Here is an 18,264-nt window from a genome sequence, read left to right as displayed (position 1 = left end):
CTCTTTATTTCTTCTATTCCTTCTGTGGTAGAGGCTTTTAATGGAAAAGGCCACACACAGAAATAACCAAAACATATCTCACTACGGTGTTAAAATGAAAACTACCATACTGTTCCCCTCTAGTAGCCTTGTAATACGAGCACAAACACTCAAACAACACATGGACACAAACCATGGAGCCGGCGAGAGACAGGTTTACATAGCGGATTTGTTTTGGAAGCCAGACCTCATCCTTGTCCCTGCTTTCTCTCGCTTTCTCCCCTTTTCTCTCCTCGCCGCCGCCGTCCCCTCCCGGCGAGGCTGTTTTCTTGCTGCTGGTCTCGTGACGTACTGCAGAGCGTCTCCAGAGAGCTGTCTGTTTATCTCTGTCCCTCCCGCCAGAGGAGCAGGCTCTGCTGTGTCTTAATTGATGAAATGTTAGAGCTCTCATGAGATTTTTGGTGTGTGTGTGTGCGCGTGTGTGTGTGCGTACTGTATCTGTGCATGTTTGATTGTGATTCTGTGTGTGAACATGTTGCTGGCAGAATGTCTACTTATTGAATTAGTGTTAATCCAACAGCTTTAGTCAGCAAGAATACTTGCCCAGGTGTGTGCAGCCTCCCAAGCCTGTCATTGCATCACTTTACCTGCCTCACACACCATTGAAGTTTACTCTAACTGAGGATACCACTCACATGAGCCTAGGAGAGAGTCCAGTATATCTCCTCCAACCTTTTAATTGAAAAGTTATAAAGGTTAATTAAGGCATTTTAAAGTACCTGCAATATTTAATTATTGTAATCCATTGCAGTCCAGGTGCGCCATTTCTTTTTGTCCACTTTTAAAAACCCAATAACGTATTCCTGACACACACAGCTTTGCAATAGAACTGCAGGGCAGCGCGAACAAACAGACAGCAGCCGGGCATTTTGAATAAAGTCTCCACATTGACAGCATGCGTCAGCGAGCAGCAAAGCCCCCTTGGGTTGAAATAATGGCCGCTTTGCCTCTATTTACACATCATTCTGCAGATGTACTGCACCTCGGATGAGCTGCTGCTGGTTGAAAAACTGCATTTGGACTTCTGTGTTTGTTTATGCTCGGGACGAAAATGCAAATCCCGTCCAAACCGTCTTTCACAACAGATTCGAACTGACACTTCACTCTCTGCGGGTATTGTACAAAAAAAAACTCTAAGACTCTTGTAGGAAAGCTGTGATGCAGGGTACTTTTTCTTATGGCAATCAAGCCATCAAGAATAACAACATTTGATTGGTTTACATATATAATGCAGCCTTACTTTAGGCTACGGGGACAGTGTGCAGCTGTATTATTGACCTGTGTTATATAAGAAAAAGGATGGATGAAGCATTTGTCTTTAAGAAACTTGGTGCTCAGAGTGAGCAAAATCACAACTTTGCATAAAAACTAAATTAAAGGTGCCCTGTGGGGTTTTCTTGTAAACAAGCAAAAGTTATGTTTACATTAAGTGTTGCTCACCAAAACGCATTGTGTCTAACAAATATGTTGAAAGCATTTCATTCCTCATAAAACATTTGCAAAGCTGTTTTTTTTTTTTTAGTATTTCAAATCGTTCATTGCTTCAAGCCATGGCTACGTTCCAAATAGCATACTTTTTCTTTATACTTTAGAACATACTGCAGCTGCCCTTACAAAGTTGGTACTGTTGCATGCAGTATGCATACAACTGGGACGTACTACTTCGTCAAAACATTGCACCTTGAACTTCTTGCTCATTAATCCGCTTTGCAGAGGATTGTGGGTCAGAATAGCCCAAAAAAGCATGCTGGCTGGCATACTACAAAATGCGGCCTGATGTAGAAGGACATCCCTGTATTTTTGGCATACTGCATTTGACATACCATGTATTGGGACATACTGTATATTTTTCTGGCATACTAAATAGTATGGTAGTATGGGTCTTGGGACGAACAGTATGTTTACTTGCTAGCAGTCTTCTTCTTCCCTGCTTTTGTTGGCGCATTGCTGCGTGTCTTGGCATGTTACCACTACCTGTTGATCTGTGGAATAGTGTGAAACTATTGGCAGGACTATATCACATCACACGTGCATGTGTGTCCACAAAAAAAACACCATAGTGCTACTAGAGGTTAAAAAACTCCACAGGGAACTTTTAATTGTCTGTATTATATTATATTATATTATATTATATTATATTATATTATATTATATTATATTACATTATATTATATTATGATTTGGCAAATAAATCAGCAAATCTGAAAAACGTCTCTTGTTGCACACAATCACACAGGCGATTGGACCTACGATTCCAGTGTTAATGTTCCTGGCGAGCAGTCGTCTCCGTGGCTGCCGCTGCTGGGCTCAGGAATGCTTTGTCACACCACTAAGGCAGGATGGCGCCCAGGAAGAAGACTCGAGCAGCTCTTGAAGGGGAGCAGGTTGTTGTGTCATGCTGCCTCGAGAAGCAGTCGGACTTTGATGTGATCCACTGTGAAAGCAGACTGCTTTTCTGCTTGCATGTGTTAATGGATGTTGTGTTTTTGCTGAAATGCATCATCATGTGTTGTAGCTTCGCCCGCTAGTTAACACGATATAGCTTTAGTCTCGCTATAGTGTTTATTTATTCAGTGGAGGTTTAATGAATATGCATGCACATCTTTTAGCAACACTTTCATCCAGATACATAAATAAACACATTTGGAGCAATAGGGTGTAAACTGCGGCGCTCCAGGGATTTTGGTAGTAGTCGCTGCATGAGGACGGCTCAGATGTTCCTCCAGATTGTAACGGGATTTGAAGAGGTAACCCCGCTACAATCCTGCTTCCAACCTTTGGCTCAGCAGGGGTTCCCCAAATACTTCCCTTGCTGATTCATCAGCCTTATTTACTACAGCTGCACATTTGCATCCTAAGAGGCTGACTACACCATTGTGCACTTGATATCTAAGCCATGATCAGCTTGCTGCTGTAGCTCAGTGTAAGTGTGATTGAAGGGATCACTGATAAGCCCCTTTGAAACATGTATTATATAAAAGCACTGCAGAAAACCCGTGTCTGCTCACTGTCAAGTTCAGCGAGATCAGGCTGTGTTTATTCTGGCATCTCAGTCCGACACTGTCACCTGAAGCTGTGAGGTTGTTGTGCCTTTCTCTTTCTTAAAATAACAGCTATCCTTCCCGTAGGATTTCCGTCGCTGTCATACGGCCCCACAGTGCTGATCACAACATGAACCACGCTCATTTTTTTCCCAACATTGTCGCTGACAGAGGTGGCATTTAGTTGTTTTGCGTGAGCTGACTTTGTGTCGAGGTGCTGAAGCTTTTGTCTCGATGTCGCCGTCATCTCATGTATTTTTCACATTGTCGTGTCGGTGTCGTATATCAGACTTTGTTGTGCTGAGGGACCGAGGCGATTATGTTTGCTTTAATAAGGCTGATCTATACGGGGATGTTTGTGCAGTGTTGTCTTCACCAGACATGGAGGTATCTAATCCAATAATAAATATGGTTCCATGACGGATATGAATTAATCATGTCGTAATGGTTGGCAACATTGACTCAGCAGCTTTGTGGGTCACGGTATCAAAACAGAAGCCGAGGGCTGGATGTTTTCTGAAATTCAGGAAGTGTTATATTTCCCCATATTAATACTGTTGGTGCTACAATAGGCTACCATTTGGGGAAGTACCTGACTGGAGCGTGCCCGGCTGCATGTCCATTTTGTGCACTTAGTTGCCAGCTCTCAGAAATCTCCCTCTGCCCACTCTCGCCTTTATCCAGGCTTGGAGAGACTGCAGTCACTCCAGAGCAGAGTGGAGAAATGATTAGCCAGCTTTTGACTGACCTTCTCCCCCAGCTTAGAGGCAGCTTTTGGGGGCCCTTGAATAGATGATATGGGATTCTCAAACCAGAGTAAAAGGCTCACACTTGCACAGTATCTGGTCAAGACTGGATTGGTTAACTGGCCTTTGTGGACACTGCTGCTCAAGCACTATAGCGTCAGCAGCCCAATGCAATAATACACCAGAGGAAATAGGAAATTTCTTCATGTATCTTCATGAAAGAAAAGTTAAATGTAGGTCTAAAATGACTCTCTCTCCAAGGGCTGACATTAATGCTCATTTAGTGTCATCTACTGTAAGGATCTGGGTCAAAGTCAGGGTAAGACGGGAAAAAGATGAGCGAAACAGTGGAGGTGATTGAGGGCTTAGCAGGCTGCTCTCATACATTATGGAGCTGTCAGAGGCTTTGTGTTGAGGTCTAGTCTCTCTGGGCTGTAGCTCACAGCAGAGCAGGGTGGCTCTGTCTAATGTATCTGGTCAGTGAAATAGGTGTATTATGTATGCCACTTCCCCCACTGGGGGTTGGTAAAAGCACTGTTTCAGCCTCAGTGTTTGTTTTTGAGGGGAGCATTGTGAGGGCCAGTAATCTTATTCTCACCTGCTGAAGCAACAGAACAGCAATGATGGTGATGATACAGCAAAATCAAGCCTATAATTCAGTATATATGATGTATTATGATTAAACAGGTAAAGCAATCCAGTGCAAATCAGTTTGTTTTGACTTTATTTTCATAGTGGTATTTTCTAGGGGTTCAAGTTTCATCACGATACGATATTATATTGATTCTCTGGACATGATATTTGCTGATATCAAAAGGTCATGGACCTGCGATTGATATGAGACAATATCATATGTCCATTTAACAATATCAGTTATATTTATATCAACTCACAAAAAGCAACTAAAATATGATTTGACAGTTTTATTACCCGGCTCTGTAGGAAGGAGGTGTGCTTGGACGGAAATGGTGACACAGACGTGCCATGAGAATTTCAAAATAAAGGAGTATCTTAAATATGATGATATGTATCAATGTTTTCACTTTGCATCCATGATATTGGATCGTTACACCCCTAGTATTTTCACAAAATTGTTTCGACTTTTAGGAAAATATGTTTTAAGATGTAATAGGAGAATAATGGATGTGTGGAGAGATGGAGATTTTTGCAGTGAATACACCAATTTTGCATTTTTGGGAGTTTTCATTTTCAATGTTTCACTAGCTGATTCACAAAAGCAGCTGGTCTTTTTCACGTGGACTCATTAGACTGAAAAGGTGTGAGCCATTCAGTTTCATCTGCATCACTGTAGTCTTGTGTGACAGCAGCATGGAGGAGGTTTTACCCACTACACTGAACTACTACTGCTGCTGTTGTTGTTCTTTCTTCTTGTCCTTATACAAACCAGGGAAAAGAACACAGCGTCTTCAAGGTCACCAGTATTTAGTATGACTGCTGCAGAGCTGAGGTAGAGGGAGAGGGGGGGTTGGGTTAATAAGTAACAAAAAGCTGCCATTTCTGGGCTCATAGTCTGTACAGAAGAAATACCACACTTCCCTTTTTTTAAAGTAAATATCTGGAATTCCACAGAACACCGGAAATATTTGAGGGGTTTGGAAAAATATTTGATGTATAAACAAGCTGCTTTAAAACTCGGCACCTATTGACTGTTCTATTTAAGTTATCCACTAAATTAAAGAGGATCTATTATGCTTTTGTGCTTTTTCCCTTTCCTTTAGTGTGTTTTATAGTTTTTTTTGTGAATCTAAAAGGTCTGCAAAGTTACAAAGCCTTAATCCAAGCCAAAGGGAGTTACTCTCACCCACAGAAACACTGCTCCTGAACTGCCTGATACGCCTTGCTTGAAGCCCCACCTTTTCTTCCGTAATGTGGTGATGTCACCAAGTAACACATTTACATGATACCAGCAAGAATAAAGCATTTTTTGAACATTAAAGCATGTAAACATGTTCTAGTAGGAACCCCAAATACAAGTATGCACCTGAAAATGAGCATAATAGATCCTTTTTAAACTCTCTCTGTCTGCTATGAGGCAAATGCACACTAAAAAATGTGGCTACCAGATTCATTCATTGCAGCATTTGTTCTTCTATATCATGGCTAATAAATAATTGTTTAGTTCTGCGTGTGTGTGTGTGTGTGTTTTAGTCCCACTCGGCAGCCCATGCCTGCCTCTCAGCATATGTCTGCACTCTATAACTGTGTGTGTTTGTTTTGAGACCGGTAGCTGGCAGATCAGTCGTGATTCCACAGCTTTAATTTGCGGCTCGCGTCTGCCCAGTCCCAGGAGCATCCAGCACTTATATATCTGTTCTTCCTCATCACCAACACCACCCACCGTTGCCATGGTATCACCGTTCAAATCCTTGGGTGACAATTCCTCCTCATCAACACTCCTCCCGACACACCAAGCTAATTATCTGACGGTTACTTACACAGACAATATGACAACCCCACCGCTCCCATCAAACCGGCTGCCTGTGTGTGTGCCTACCTGCCTGCCTTCTTGTTTTGACTTGTGTGTGTGTATTTGCATAAATCTGATAGCCCTGTGCTTCAGAAATCATTTGACGTGAAGCTGATATTAAAGCGGAATAGCCTGGGGTCAGTGCGTGTTTGTAATTTCACACATCCTGGTAAAAGAGACCTCTGGAGTCCTGCTGTAACTTTTATATTATGGATTACAGAGCTGGGCAGGAGAGAGACAGGCACACAGCGTTTTCTTTCACTGTGGCGTGCAGTACGGTGTGATATTGCTCCAGTTTTCTCTCGGGTCCAGCTCTATGATGTCAGGCTTTGTCTAGCGCTCTATAGCTAAAGTGAAAGGGGAGCTGCTGGGAGAGATAAGAGATCGGACTGTGCTGATTATTCAGTTTGGTGGGGAAAAAACTCTAAAAGTTTGAAGGGAATACACAGAGAAGGAAGATTATGCTGATGAATATTCATGGGGATCATAATGCAGTATTTATGATAGTGATAATTAGTGCTGAAACAAGTCAATTAATGGATTAGTTGATCAACAGAAAATGAATCAACAACGATTCAGATAATGAATGATTAACTTGCGTTGCGGTAATTTTATTAACGCAAAAACACATGCTGGTTCCAGCTTCTCAAATATGAAATTTCACAGCTTTTCTTTGTTTCGTATTAGGGGTGCCGCGATATACCAATATTGGCGATAACCATGAAATTTAAAGAATGAAATATTGATATCTTGTTAATAATACAGATATGTTAATATTGTGTAAATAATCCAGCACCTCTTAAATCACACTTTTTGTACAGTTATAGTTACAGACTCTCTCTCCACCTCCCTACACTCGTATTTTCAGTGTAATTCATTTGCCAAAAAAGAGGCAAAACGCACAATAAATTAAGTTAAAGATGAATTTGACTGATTATGATTGTTATTATTATTTTTTTCAAATTTTCTATAGATTATCGTGATTTTTTTTGGTAATCGTGTAGTGAAAATCTGATATTGTGACAGCCCTATTTTGTATCATTGTAAAATAAATACTGTTTGGACTGTTGGTCAGACAAAATAAGCTATTTGAAGAACTTTCAGTATTTCTTGAAATTTTATGGAATAATCAGTAGTCACAGATTAATTGCTTTTAGAAATATTATTTGCAGCCGTAGGGATGAAACCACTGACTTCGAGCAATGTATTTTGTGCCGGTCATACATGTGGTCAGGACACAAAGCAGCAGTAAAAGTAGTTAATACTGCACGTAGTGTTTAAGTCAACACCTCTCTCGCTTAGGGAACCAAAACTTATTAAAAACTTAAACAATTATGGCTTCAAGTGCCCGATTTTACTTGGAAAGAAAGAAATCTGCAATAGTATTGCAGTATGATCAAGAGGAAAACACATAAAACAAACACAATATAATGAGAGGTTTTCCAAAAATGTCCCTACGATATAAATCAAAAGGTCAAAGATAATATGAGAACGTTGTCATCATTATAACCAGTTAATTGGCGGTGCCTGGTATCTCTCAGCAGCACATCCACTCCTATATCTCTCCATCTGTGTGTTTCATCTCTCTGTTTATGTTTGTTCCTGTTAAATCTGAAGCTTCATACACACCGACTGCGTCAGTCTGTCGGCTTGAGCCAGAACTTCCAATCATTTCTGATTGAATGCTGCCCATCCAATTACTCCAGCATCAAATATTAATCAGCAATGAAAATACTCATTAGTTGTGGCCCTATTATTAATTGATTCATCTTATATCAAGGAAAACACCAAATATTTGCCGCTTCTAAAATGTGAGGATGCTTTTCTCTTTTTATTTCATTGTCAATTTTAATACATTTGGATTTTGGATCATTAGTGGGACAAAACGAGCGATTTAAAGATTTCACCTTGAGTTCTAGGACATGTTAAAAAGAATCAACAGACTAATTAGTGAGTAATGGTGCCTTCAAATGAAACTCGTGAGCTTGTGTTTACGACATGGGAAGTCGTGCACACAATATGCTTGGCGTTCAAGTGGTTAAGTCGTGAGAACACGGCTGCTAAGCAACGGCAATATTAACGTTACTGTCGGCATCTAGAAGCCACAGAGGCTAACAATTTTCTGGCAAGTGGGTAGCATAATGCAGGATATGCAAAGGCATAATGACAGGAAAAATATGAGGCCGTTGGGAATATCAACATTTTCCTCAGACAAATTATACAATTACGAAGAAAAACAATATACAAAATTACAATATACTAACTTATTATGCACCAAAAAATGAACTTCCAAGGCCTCCAACATTTCTGACAACGTCAACAAACACGTCTCAACTCATGAACTCGGAACTTTCAGAAACTTTCCACTTACAAGGTTGGGAATCCCACAAGAGGGGGGCGTTCATTTGGACTCTTCTCATGAACACGGTAAACACAACCCCATTTGAAAGCACCATTAGTCGCATCATTACAGTAGTGTGTGTGTACAAAACATTGAAGGCAGTGCAACAAAGCCATCATAACACTCTCCGGTTGATGCACACACTGAAAGATGAGACTTGGGTCAAGGCTCTATTATCCCACTCAGTTTTGTCTCAGATTAATGACATGAAAAGATGACAAGATCATATGTGCTTGGATCTCGTGTCAGATGTGGATCCACAGAGACTGCATGTATGTAACGGGATGTATAGATTTGCTTCAGATGGTTCCAACTCAAAACCGACACTCGGCTTCGCTTCTCCTACTCACGACTGTTTTCCCCACATGGGTAATACAGTAAAAACACGTTTGAAACCAGCCTTAATTTAATTCCACGGAGTGTTAAGTGCTAAATATTCTCGCCAAGTGGATTTCTTTGAAAGGACTGTTAGCCTTCCAGCAGTGAAATAATTGGGCTGTCATTGCATTACTGGGGTTTTTCCCAACCATCACAGGCTGGTGCAATTCTGTGAGGACTTTGCCGATTGCCGCTGTGTTTTTAAAAAGCTTCCTCATTGATGGCCCCCTTTAATGTCTAGTACCAATTGGCCTCTCTTTCGCTCTATTTCTGTCTCTCTATCTCACTCATCCCTCCCTCTGTGTGTGTCTGTATTTCCTGCTCTTCTGTGCCAGTGCTCAGCAAGTTCATACAACTGCTTTCATGCCTGGAGATCTGTGAAATAAACACAAATGTTGGCCCGGCTCACGGACACGGCGGCGGCAGAGTGAATAATGATTACATTTTTGGGGGCTGAGGCAATACATTAACCAGGCTCCTTCCTGCGCGGCGGTGGGACGTCAACAAGACCATCACCATGACGACACACTCTTTCCTGCTTGAATACTTTTGACGTATCTGAGAACTCACTGTATTCTTGCATCCAGAGTACAAAACGTGTCAAATATGTGCAGTTATAAGTGTCAGCACAGTACGTACTGTACAGTATGTAGCCTAATCCTCTGGGAGGGAAAGTGGTGGTCGCACAAACACACACACACACACACACACACACACACACACACTCTGAAAAACATCATCTGATCTGGTGTGCAAACACTTTTTTCTCAAAAAAACGTCCTTCCTAGATAAGTCCAATCCTCTGTGCTGCCGTGCCTGATATGTGCTCTACTCCCTATGGTGTCATTAGAGGAGTAAAATACTGCAGGATTTACATCCCCCCCAAGGCTCATACTTTTCCTTTTTTTCTATTTTCAGAGGAAATCAAAGAGGAATCAGAAAAATTAAGGTAAGCGATTGATTAATTACATACCACAATACGGCATCGAGGGTCATATAATTGGTTTTGTGTCTCTTTCTGCTTGTTCAGTCACTGTAAAATTCATGGCTCAACTGCAAGCCTCTCTGTTGCTTTCTCCTGTGTTCAGACTAGTGAAGGGGATTAGACCTGTGTGTGTGTGTGTGTGTGTGTGTGTGTTTGTTTGTGTCTCTGCTTGGCCTGTTCCCAGCAGCCCCTTGTCTTCTCATTAATGGCGTTCTTCACGAACCCCTGCCTAACTTGTTTTTGAGAGTCTGTGTGTGTGTGTGTTTGTGCACGTTTGGTGTGCTCGTGTACGGGCTGCCAAATAACGTGGGCTTTGAATGAAACGTAGCATGAGTGCCACCTCTCCTCTTCCCCATCATTTCCTCCTCCTGCCGTTTCATTTTTATCCCTCTCTTTCTCCCACACTGTCCCTCCCTCCATATTCACTACCCATTATCTCTGTCCAGCGTTTTCCATTCTCTCCACATTACCAGGCAGTAACCAACTTCATCCAGATTTTACCCTTAAGGTTAGGACTGCTACATCAAAGATAGATGGATGGGTTTAGAAGCAGTGTGCAGCCAGCCACACCCAGCTCACACACAGACGCTGCTGCTTTTGGATTCATCTCAGGCGCTTTACAACTCTCAGCTATTTGTCATGTTATATAGATGCAATTGTCTCGCAGTTCTACTCAGGAATACAAATATACTTTTTTTTTGTGTGTGAGTATGCAGTCCGATTTGAATTGTTTTCCCTTTGTGTCGCACACAAGGCCAGATTTAACAAGGACATCTTTAAAATCGCAACAGTAGGGATGGGCCATATCTATCATAGTATATGCAATTTTATATCTCTCTGGATACATACATCCTGATATTATAGATTTTTTTTGTAAATTCAAGTTAGAAACCATTTATATAGTAGATGAAAGGACGAGATGACACTGAGCAATAATGGCAATTTAATAGAGCTGCAACGATTAATCGATTAGTTGTCAACTATTAAATTAATTGCCAACTATTTTGATAATCGACTTCAGTCATTTTTTAAAGAAAAAAAAAGTCAAAACTCTCTGATTCCAGCTTCTTAAATGTGAATATTTTTTGGTTTCTTTATTCCTCTATGACAGTAAATTGAATATCTTTGAGTTGTGAAAAAAAACAAGACATTTGGGGACGTCTTCTTAGCATTTTTCACCATTTTCTGACATTTTATAGACCAAACAACTAATCGATTAATCGAGAAAAAATAATCGACAATGAAAATAATTAGTTCATAATTTAGATATTGATATGTAGAGATATAATGATGTGGAAATCACTTTAGGAAATGCTTTCAAAATAAACTGTTAAGTGAAAGTAATGACCAAAAGATCTACAAAAACACTTTGCACTCAAAGTGCACTTATTGGCTTGTTCTGGAGCTTTCAACTGTATCACACAGTCTTCATCCATAGATTAAGTTTTGTCACGGCACTGTAGACGTTCAGACTTTCCCTAATTCATGTTGGCTAGTAGTAGACATTTGGGGAAATCACTTTCTTGCCAAGAGTTGGATGAGATTATTGACATTGTGTCTGTCTGCTAAATATGAAGCTACAGCCAGCAGATGGTTAGCTTAGCACAAAGACTGGAAAAACGGGTCAATAACTCTGTCGAAAGGTACGCAACCCGCCTACCAGCACCTTTGAAGTTCAGTAATTAACACATTTTATCCTCATGTTCATTTAATCCATGCACATTGCAGTGTTGGGCGGTTATGTGTTGGACTGTTGCCAGGCGCGGTAACTTCCTGTCTGAGTCTTATCTTATTGTCAGCGTGAGGTTGCCAGGCAACCAGTGGAGACTCCAGGTGGTAACTGATCTTCTCATCTTACTCTTGGGAGGAGAGCAAATCAGCATAAATCCCCAAATGTTGAACTATTCCTTCAACGGTAACGGTTCCAACTGAGCAAACTTCAACTGCTGAAGAAGACAGTACTGTTGAAAGCTCCAGAGCAATAGAGTAAAAGGGGACCTTGATTGGTAACAGGGTCAGACTTTTGTCACCTCCAAGGTCAAGGATGAAGCTCAACATTCAAGATACATGTCAATATTACTATAAACAAATCCCAGACGACATGTAATCACATATTATTGATATTATATTGATTTACTGACATACAAATCAGATCAAATACACACCCTAAGCTTGAAATTAACACCCAACTGTGGCACTGTGGGAGTCGTACATGTAGACCTAGCTGTCTAAAACCCAGCTAATGGCCATATAATGTTTTATAAGCAGGCTAAGTGTGACGTCGGGCTGATTATAGGGGAGAGAGCAGGCCGGCTGACATTAAGCAGGGAGTCCAGGAATAAGCCAGAGGAGAGGAGCTCGCTGCAGACACACACAGCAGCACAATAGCAGAGAGATGGAGAGACCGGGTCAGACCACACAGAGGAGACAGCAGAGCGGATGCTCTTTGCTGAATCACAGCTTCACTTTGATCTGAAGGTTTTGAAAATGATGAGGAGGCTGCAATACTGCTAAATCTCTGCGTTCATATATTTTTATGGTCGCTTATTCCCTCTCCAATTCCTCTTTAATTTGTGACTGTTTCCTCTTTTGTTTTCAGATAATATTTTTTGTTCCCTTCCTTTACCAAGCTCTTCCTCCCTTCTTCTGTCTCTCTCTCCACGATCTCTTGATCTTGCTCTAATTCCTCTTTAATTCGTGCTACTCGATTTCCTCTTTTGTTTTCAAATACCTCCTTTACAAGGCACTCCATCCTCCCTCTCTTCTTCTACGATCGTGGCCTGCTATTCTCTGTGAGGTCGTCCCTCTAAAAACAGCTGAAGTCATCCTTTTTCATTGCCAAGACATAAACAATGCAACCCCTCCTTCTCTTATCTGTCTCCCTCCCTCCCTCCCTTTCTCTGTCTCTTATTCCAGCCAATGCAGTCTGGGTGTGGTGGTTGTGCTCGGGGATGCTGTAGACACATGGCTGAAAGCAATGGTCCATATTTTATGTTTTTGGTGTTTAAAAATTCTGAAAAAAATCCCTGTATCGTTCGATTTAAGGCCAGGAGGTGCTTTGTCAGCATGAACACATGAATAGCAAACCTCTGGGATTAGCACCCCTCCCTAAGAGAGATCAAGTGAAGCAGTCAGGCACAACATTGAATTCAGTGTAATAAAGATTTTGTTACTCTGCATTTTCCCCTGAGGAACAAGACGTTAGAGGTTGTTGTCCACAGTGAAACATGCCAGTTTTTCATGCACCGTTAGTCCTGGATGTCGAGGGGAGTGTGTCAGGATGATTTTTGAGCACTTTTTCTTTTCTAGTGACTCCAGTTGACAGACCGGACCGTGTGATCTCACTGTCTCCATCTCTTTTTTTTTCATTGTTCCTTCCTAGTCCACCCAGTGGAGACGGCAAATCGGGTTCCAGCACTTTACCGCCAATCAAATCAAAGACCAACTTCATTGAAGCTGACAAGTACTTCTTGCCGTTTGAGCTGGCATGTCAGTCCAAATGTCCCCGCATTGTCATCACCTCGCTCGACTGTTTACAGGTCAGTGGCAGGACACATTGGACCGCAGAACCCCTAAATGTTTGCTCTGAGATCTTATGCCTACCTCAGCTAAGTCATGTTGAGAGACAAAATGTACATTCAAGTAGAAGTATTTTCAATAAGGTGCAGAAAGTGTCATGACAATAAAGGCTAGCAAGTCATCTTACTCTTTGTATGTGTGTGTTTGCGTGTGTGTGTTTGCATATGTTTCCACCTTGTAGAAGCTGATAGCGTACGGCCACCTGACGGGCAGCGCCCCGGACAACACAGCCCCGGGCAAGAAGCTCATCGACCGGATCATCGAGACCATCTGCGCTTGTTTCCAAGGGCCGCAGACTGATGAGGGCGTGCAACTACAGATTATTAAGGTGTGCTGCCGTTCTCGTCCTTCTGAGACAACACAGTTCATTACACACATACTTAACTTTAGCTTCAGAACGCTCTAATTCGCCGTCACAATAATAATATTTCTCCAAAGCAGATCACTGTATCACTTTGATATGAAGTCAGTTTTATTGCTATCTAATTAAATTCAATCACAACACTATAAGTAACTGCTTTTTAAGACAAACATTGTTTTAGCTTATGAATCAATATGTCATTTGAAAAGACTAATTTAGATGGTGTGTAATTATGTTATAAATGTGATCATTTACTGGAAAACGGGCTGTAACTAGGCGATTAAAGTGTGAAGTGGAGTTGTAATACTGTGTAAACATTTTGCCCATCCTCCACACCAAAGTAAAGAGTGTAATTATATTTGTAGTTTTTGCATTTGTAGTTATCGTGACTTTTATAAAGGTGTGCCCTACTATGATCTGGTCTGAGAAGAGGCACACATACAAATATCATTTTGATTCCTCTTGATTGATTTTTTTGGTTGTTTTGTTTTGTTGTCACGGCTGGAGAATGGCTGGTTAGTAGGAAACATGTTTTCACCAAGGTAGAAGAGCCCTAACAGTTCTCAAAAGCTGCCTGAATGATAGTTTTTACATTTTATGGCTGTTTATCACCATAGCTTGATTGCTGACAATAGACATTGTTGTCTGGAAGCTTCAAATCCCCCATAAAGCCATAAAATCAATCAGTTTCATCATCGATGAGATATTAATTGTAATACTATTGTAACTTTTAAAATATGAAACTTTCTAAGCCACCATAGTTATTTTTAAATAGTTCATATTTGCTTTTATTTTGTAGCTAAACCTGTTTAGTTGGATTTCTATCCTGTAAGAACTTGGTATGAGTGACTGGTGATCTTTTGTGGTCTTTTGTGGTGCTAAACCGCGGGGCAAAGAAACATTTATTTTAAAATATGCTATATTCTGAGCAGGACTTGGCAAAAGATTCAGTGCAGTTTTTGACACTGATATGTAACATTTCCAGAGCATTTCTGGAGTGAAGCACATGTGTGAAAAAGGCCTTAAAGACATATTGGTTGCGTCTGAAATTCCATACTAACATGCTATTTAGTACGCTAAAACAATATGTCCGAAACCTTAGTTTGAAGCCAATAGTTTGCAAATTGCATCCTGTTTCTGGTGAAATATTCCAGTAACACTGGACATTATGCCGACATTAATATTCCACAATGCAATGCAGTAGTAACAATATAGTTCATAAAAGACAATGGCGGACAGCTCTGTAACATCAATAACGCTTCAATTGCCAGGCATAATATATTTTTTAATTAGTCCAGACTTTATGATTTTCACAAATCAACGTTTGTAATATGAAGTTGGTACAGGTTACCATGGTTACGTGTCTCCAATCGGCAAGGAGGCTCTTAGGAAGTGACGTGGTAATTACAGTTCAATGCTTCCGAAAATATACATACTACTGTTTATTCACGTGTGTTGAACGATAGTATTCATACAGTATTGAGTATATAGTGCATAGTATGCTATTTTGGACACAGCTTAGAGACATTTAATGGTGAGGTCACATGTTTACATTTTCCCCTGGCCCATCTGAAAAAATCATAATAAAACATGTATGTAAAGTAAGCCACAAAAAAACTGACAATTGTGTGTTAAAATGTAAATTTCTGCTGTATAGATGGTAGAATTTTTATACAATATACTGTACTTCTTTTACCTCAAGTATCGGTTTGATCATCTCGACCCTGACGCCTCCCGTCTCCCCTTCTTCCCTCCAGGCGCTGTTGACGGCGGTGACCTCCCAGCACATAGAAATCCACGAGGGCACAGTGCTGCAGGCCGTCCGCACCTGTTACAACATCTACCTGGCCAGCAAGAACCTCATCAACCAGACCACGGCCAAGGCCACGCTCACGCAGATGCTCAACGTCATCTTCGCGCGAATGGAGAACCAAGCAGTATGTCCAAACCGTCTGGAAACATTCACTTAAAACACATGATGCTGTTTATGTAGAAAGTACGCACAAAAGTGAGAGAGAGGGCAGCTCCTCCCTTGATGAAATTTGACACTAACAAAAGCCGATTATTAGACTCCAAAATCTACGAGGTTGCAGTTTGAAAATGCTGCAACAAATTAAAAGTATGTGAATCTGTTTTGGCATGGGGTCAGATCGGATTGTAATATAATGAAAGATTCTGTGGGAAAGCTTTCTGCTTTTACTCAAACCACCTATTCCTGATTTCATTCAAGTCTACTGTTTGCTTTGTGTCCAGAGGGACATTTTAAAACAAAAAAAGCTTGCTCTAATGTCATCTTTTTCTTTTTGAATGACACTTTTCCCCCCTCCTCACCTGCCTCCCTCCCTTCCTTTTGGACACATAGCTTACAAATCACAAGCTATCTTGGTCTCTGGCCTCCAGAAAGCGTGACCGCCAGGTAAAAGCGTGCAGGACTGCCGTGACTTGCCTGATCAGAACTCTCAAACTTTCTTCTTCTCTGTGTGTCTGTGTGTTTGCGCTTTTTTTCCCCCCTCATCCATTCGTGCACTCATCTTTTCCTTTCGCTCCGACACTGCACAGGAGCAGGTATGCTGTGTTACTTCTTCCACCACATGCTTGCCGTGGCTTTTTGTTGACTTCTTGCCTACAAAATCATCGCTTTCCTGCACCAATTTACATTTTAGCTCACACCTGAGGGTGTTAAATGTTTTAGCGCAGGTCAGCTACTCCTGTCTCATTCCTGACAGCTTTTTTGTTATGTTGTGTTCCTCCAAAGGCTGTTCTTTTAGAACAACGAGCGACTGGTATTGAGTCACACAGACGGAGAAATATAAAGAAGCAGTCAGGGGTAGAGATAGAGAGACAAGGCACACTTTGAGGCAGAGGCCTATTATTGTGTTGTCACTGCCTATGTAGTGTTGTGCTGCTGCTGCTGCTGCTGCAGCACAGGGAGATCCACTCTCTCTGTTTGTGTGTATCCTCTTGACTGCAGCTCAGCATGTTATGATCACACACACACACACACACACACACACACACACACACGGTGTTTGTCTGGCTCACAGTCTCACACACAGCCTTCACTATCCGACTGAGGTGGCATTTAAATAATGAGCTTAGTTTGTTTGCGCTGTCCCCTCCAGCCGAGGTGCGTTGTCTGGCCTCGTTACCGTCGCTCATATTCAATACTAATTGTTTCACTCAGAAAGCGGCATCATTGGATCGAGTTGCTTACATTTAAATGTGACAATAGCGGTGGCAAGCTCGTTTAATTATAGTCGAACAGCTTCCGGAAGAGTGGTTTTAAAAACAAGACATAATGGGTTTAATAAAAAGGAGTTTGTGTATGAAGTAGATGTGAAATGCAATTTTTGGTTTGGCTTTCTGTGAAGAGAACAGCATAAAACTGTGTAATTGTGGCTAGAAAGGGAGACGAGACAGACACCAGTGTCCCTTCACTTGGCAGATTTCTACTGTTGGTTACAGTTATTAATTGAAAAGCTGCAGATAGAAGGATCGCCATCCATCACCACTGTTTTGTAAATGTGTCACGCTGTTTATATTTCCATCTGTTACCCATACCTCTCTTTAGTTACTGTGCTTTTTCCTCTTCGAGTCACTCAAGTCTATCATTTGTTTTTTTTTTATTTAACATTTATGCCCGACAATTCTACAAATGCACTTGGATTGAAAATGCACCATGGGCTGTTGTTAATTTAGCTTGGCTGAGAGAACATCCACTGCTTGTAATTGTTTGCAATCTTTTTTTGGAACTTGTATCGGTGTTTGCCATGAAATAGTGAAGTGTGTTACTGTGCATATATAACTGCTTTTTCCCCTCTGTGATCAGCAGTAGAGATGCCAAACTTTTGAAATAACACAATATTCACTCACGTCACATCCTATTCTTTTGGTCGTGTGCAAAATGTCTTGTGACCCACTTTTAGCTCCTGACCTACCAAGCTAAAGCGTAACACTTTCCATATCGGTGTAACACATGTCAGCCATGACGCATCAGCCAGGACATGGTTGTATGAGCCATTTTCCATCAGAAATACCTTCTGCCACCAGCCGACTGAAATAGACCCAGTTCACACGAGCCAGCATGAATCGATTCCACAAAGTTTTTTCTCATCGCCGTTTTAGTAGCATGTCCTACTTCTCATATACATTTCCATAAGAACACACATCTAATGTTTGCTGGCACACTCTAGATGTTAAAAAAATATTTTAAAAGAATCCGTTGTCATCTGCTTTGACATTTGGT

At 41.1% G+C, this 18,264-nt stretch overlaps 1 protein-coding gene across 8 annotated transcripts in view; it reads left to right on the top strand.

The window, feature by feature from the left end:
* The window catches only part of arfgef1 (ADP-ribosylation factor guanine nucleotide-exchange factor 1 (brefeldin A-inhibited)), a 57,129-nt gene that overhangs the window by 11,592 nt on the left and 27,273 nt on the right, over positions 1-18,264 (top strand). For 6 of the 8 annotated variants that reach the window (XM_037756413.1, XM_037756409.1, XM_037756410.1 and 3 more), the window contains exons 2-6: positions 10,012-10,042; positions 13,461-13,617; positions 13,839-13,985; positions 15,776-15,955; positions 16,381-16,434. In XM_037756413.1, coding sequence (XP_037612341.1) covers positions 10,012-10,042; positions 13,461-13,617; positions 13,839-13,985; positions 15,776-15,955; positions 16,381-16,434 — 569 coding nt within the window. The remainder of the gene's footprint in view (positions 1-10,011; positions 10,043-13,460; positions 13,618-13,838; positions 13,986-15,775; positions 15,956-16,380; positions 16,435-18,264) is intronic. The other 2 variants (XM_037756412.1, XM_037756414.1) reach the window with 1 other exon arrangement.

This window comes from Sebastes umbrosus, chromosome 21 (genome assembly GCF_015220745.1).
Source record: "Sebastes umbrosus isolate fSebUmb1 chromosome 21, fSebUmb1.pri, whole genome shotgun sequence".
In the NCBI taxonomy this organism is placed as follows: Eukaryota; Metazoa; Chordata; class Actinopteri; order Perciformes; family Sebastidae; genus Sebastes; species Sebastes umbrosus.
This window is presented reverse-complemented; position numbering and strand designations above follow the sequence as displayed.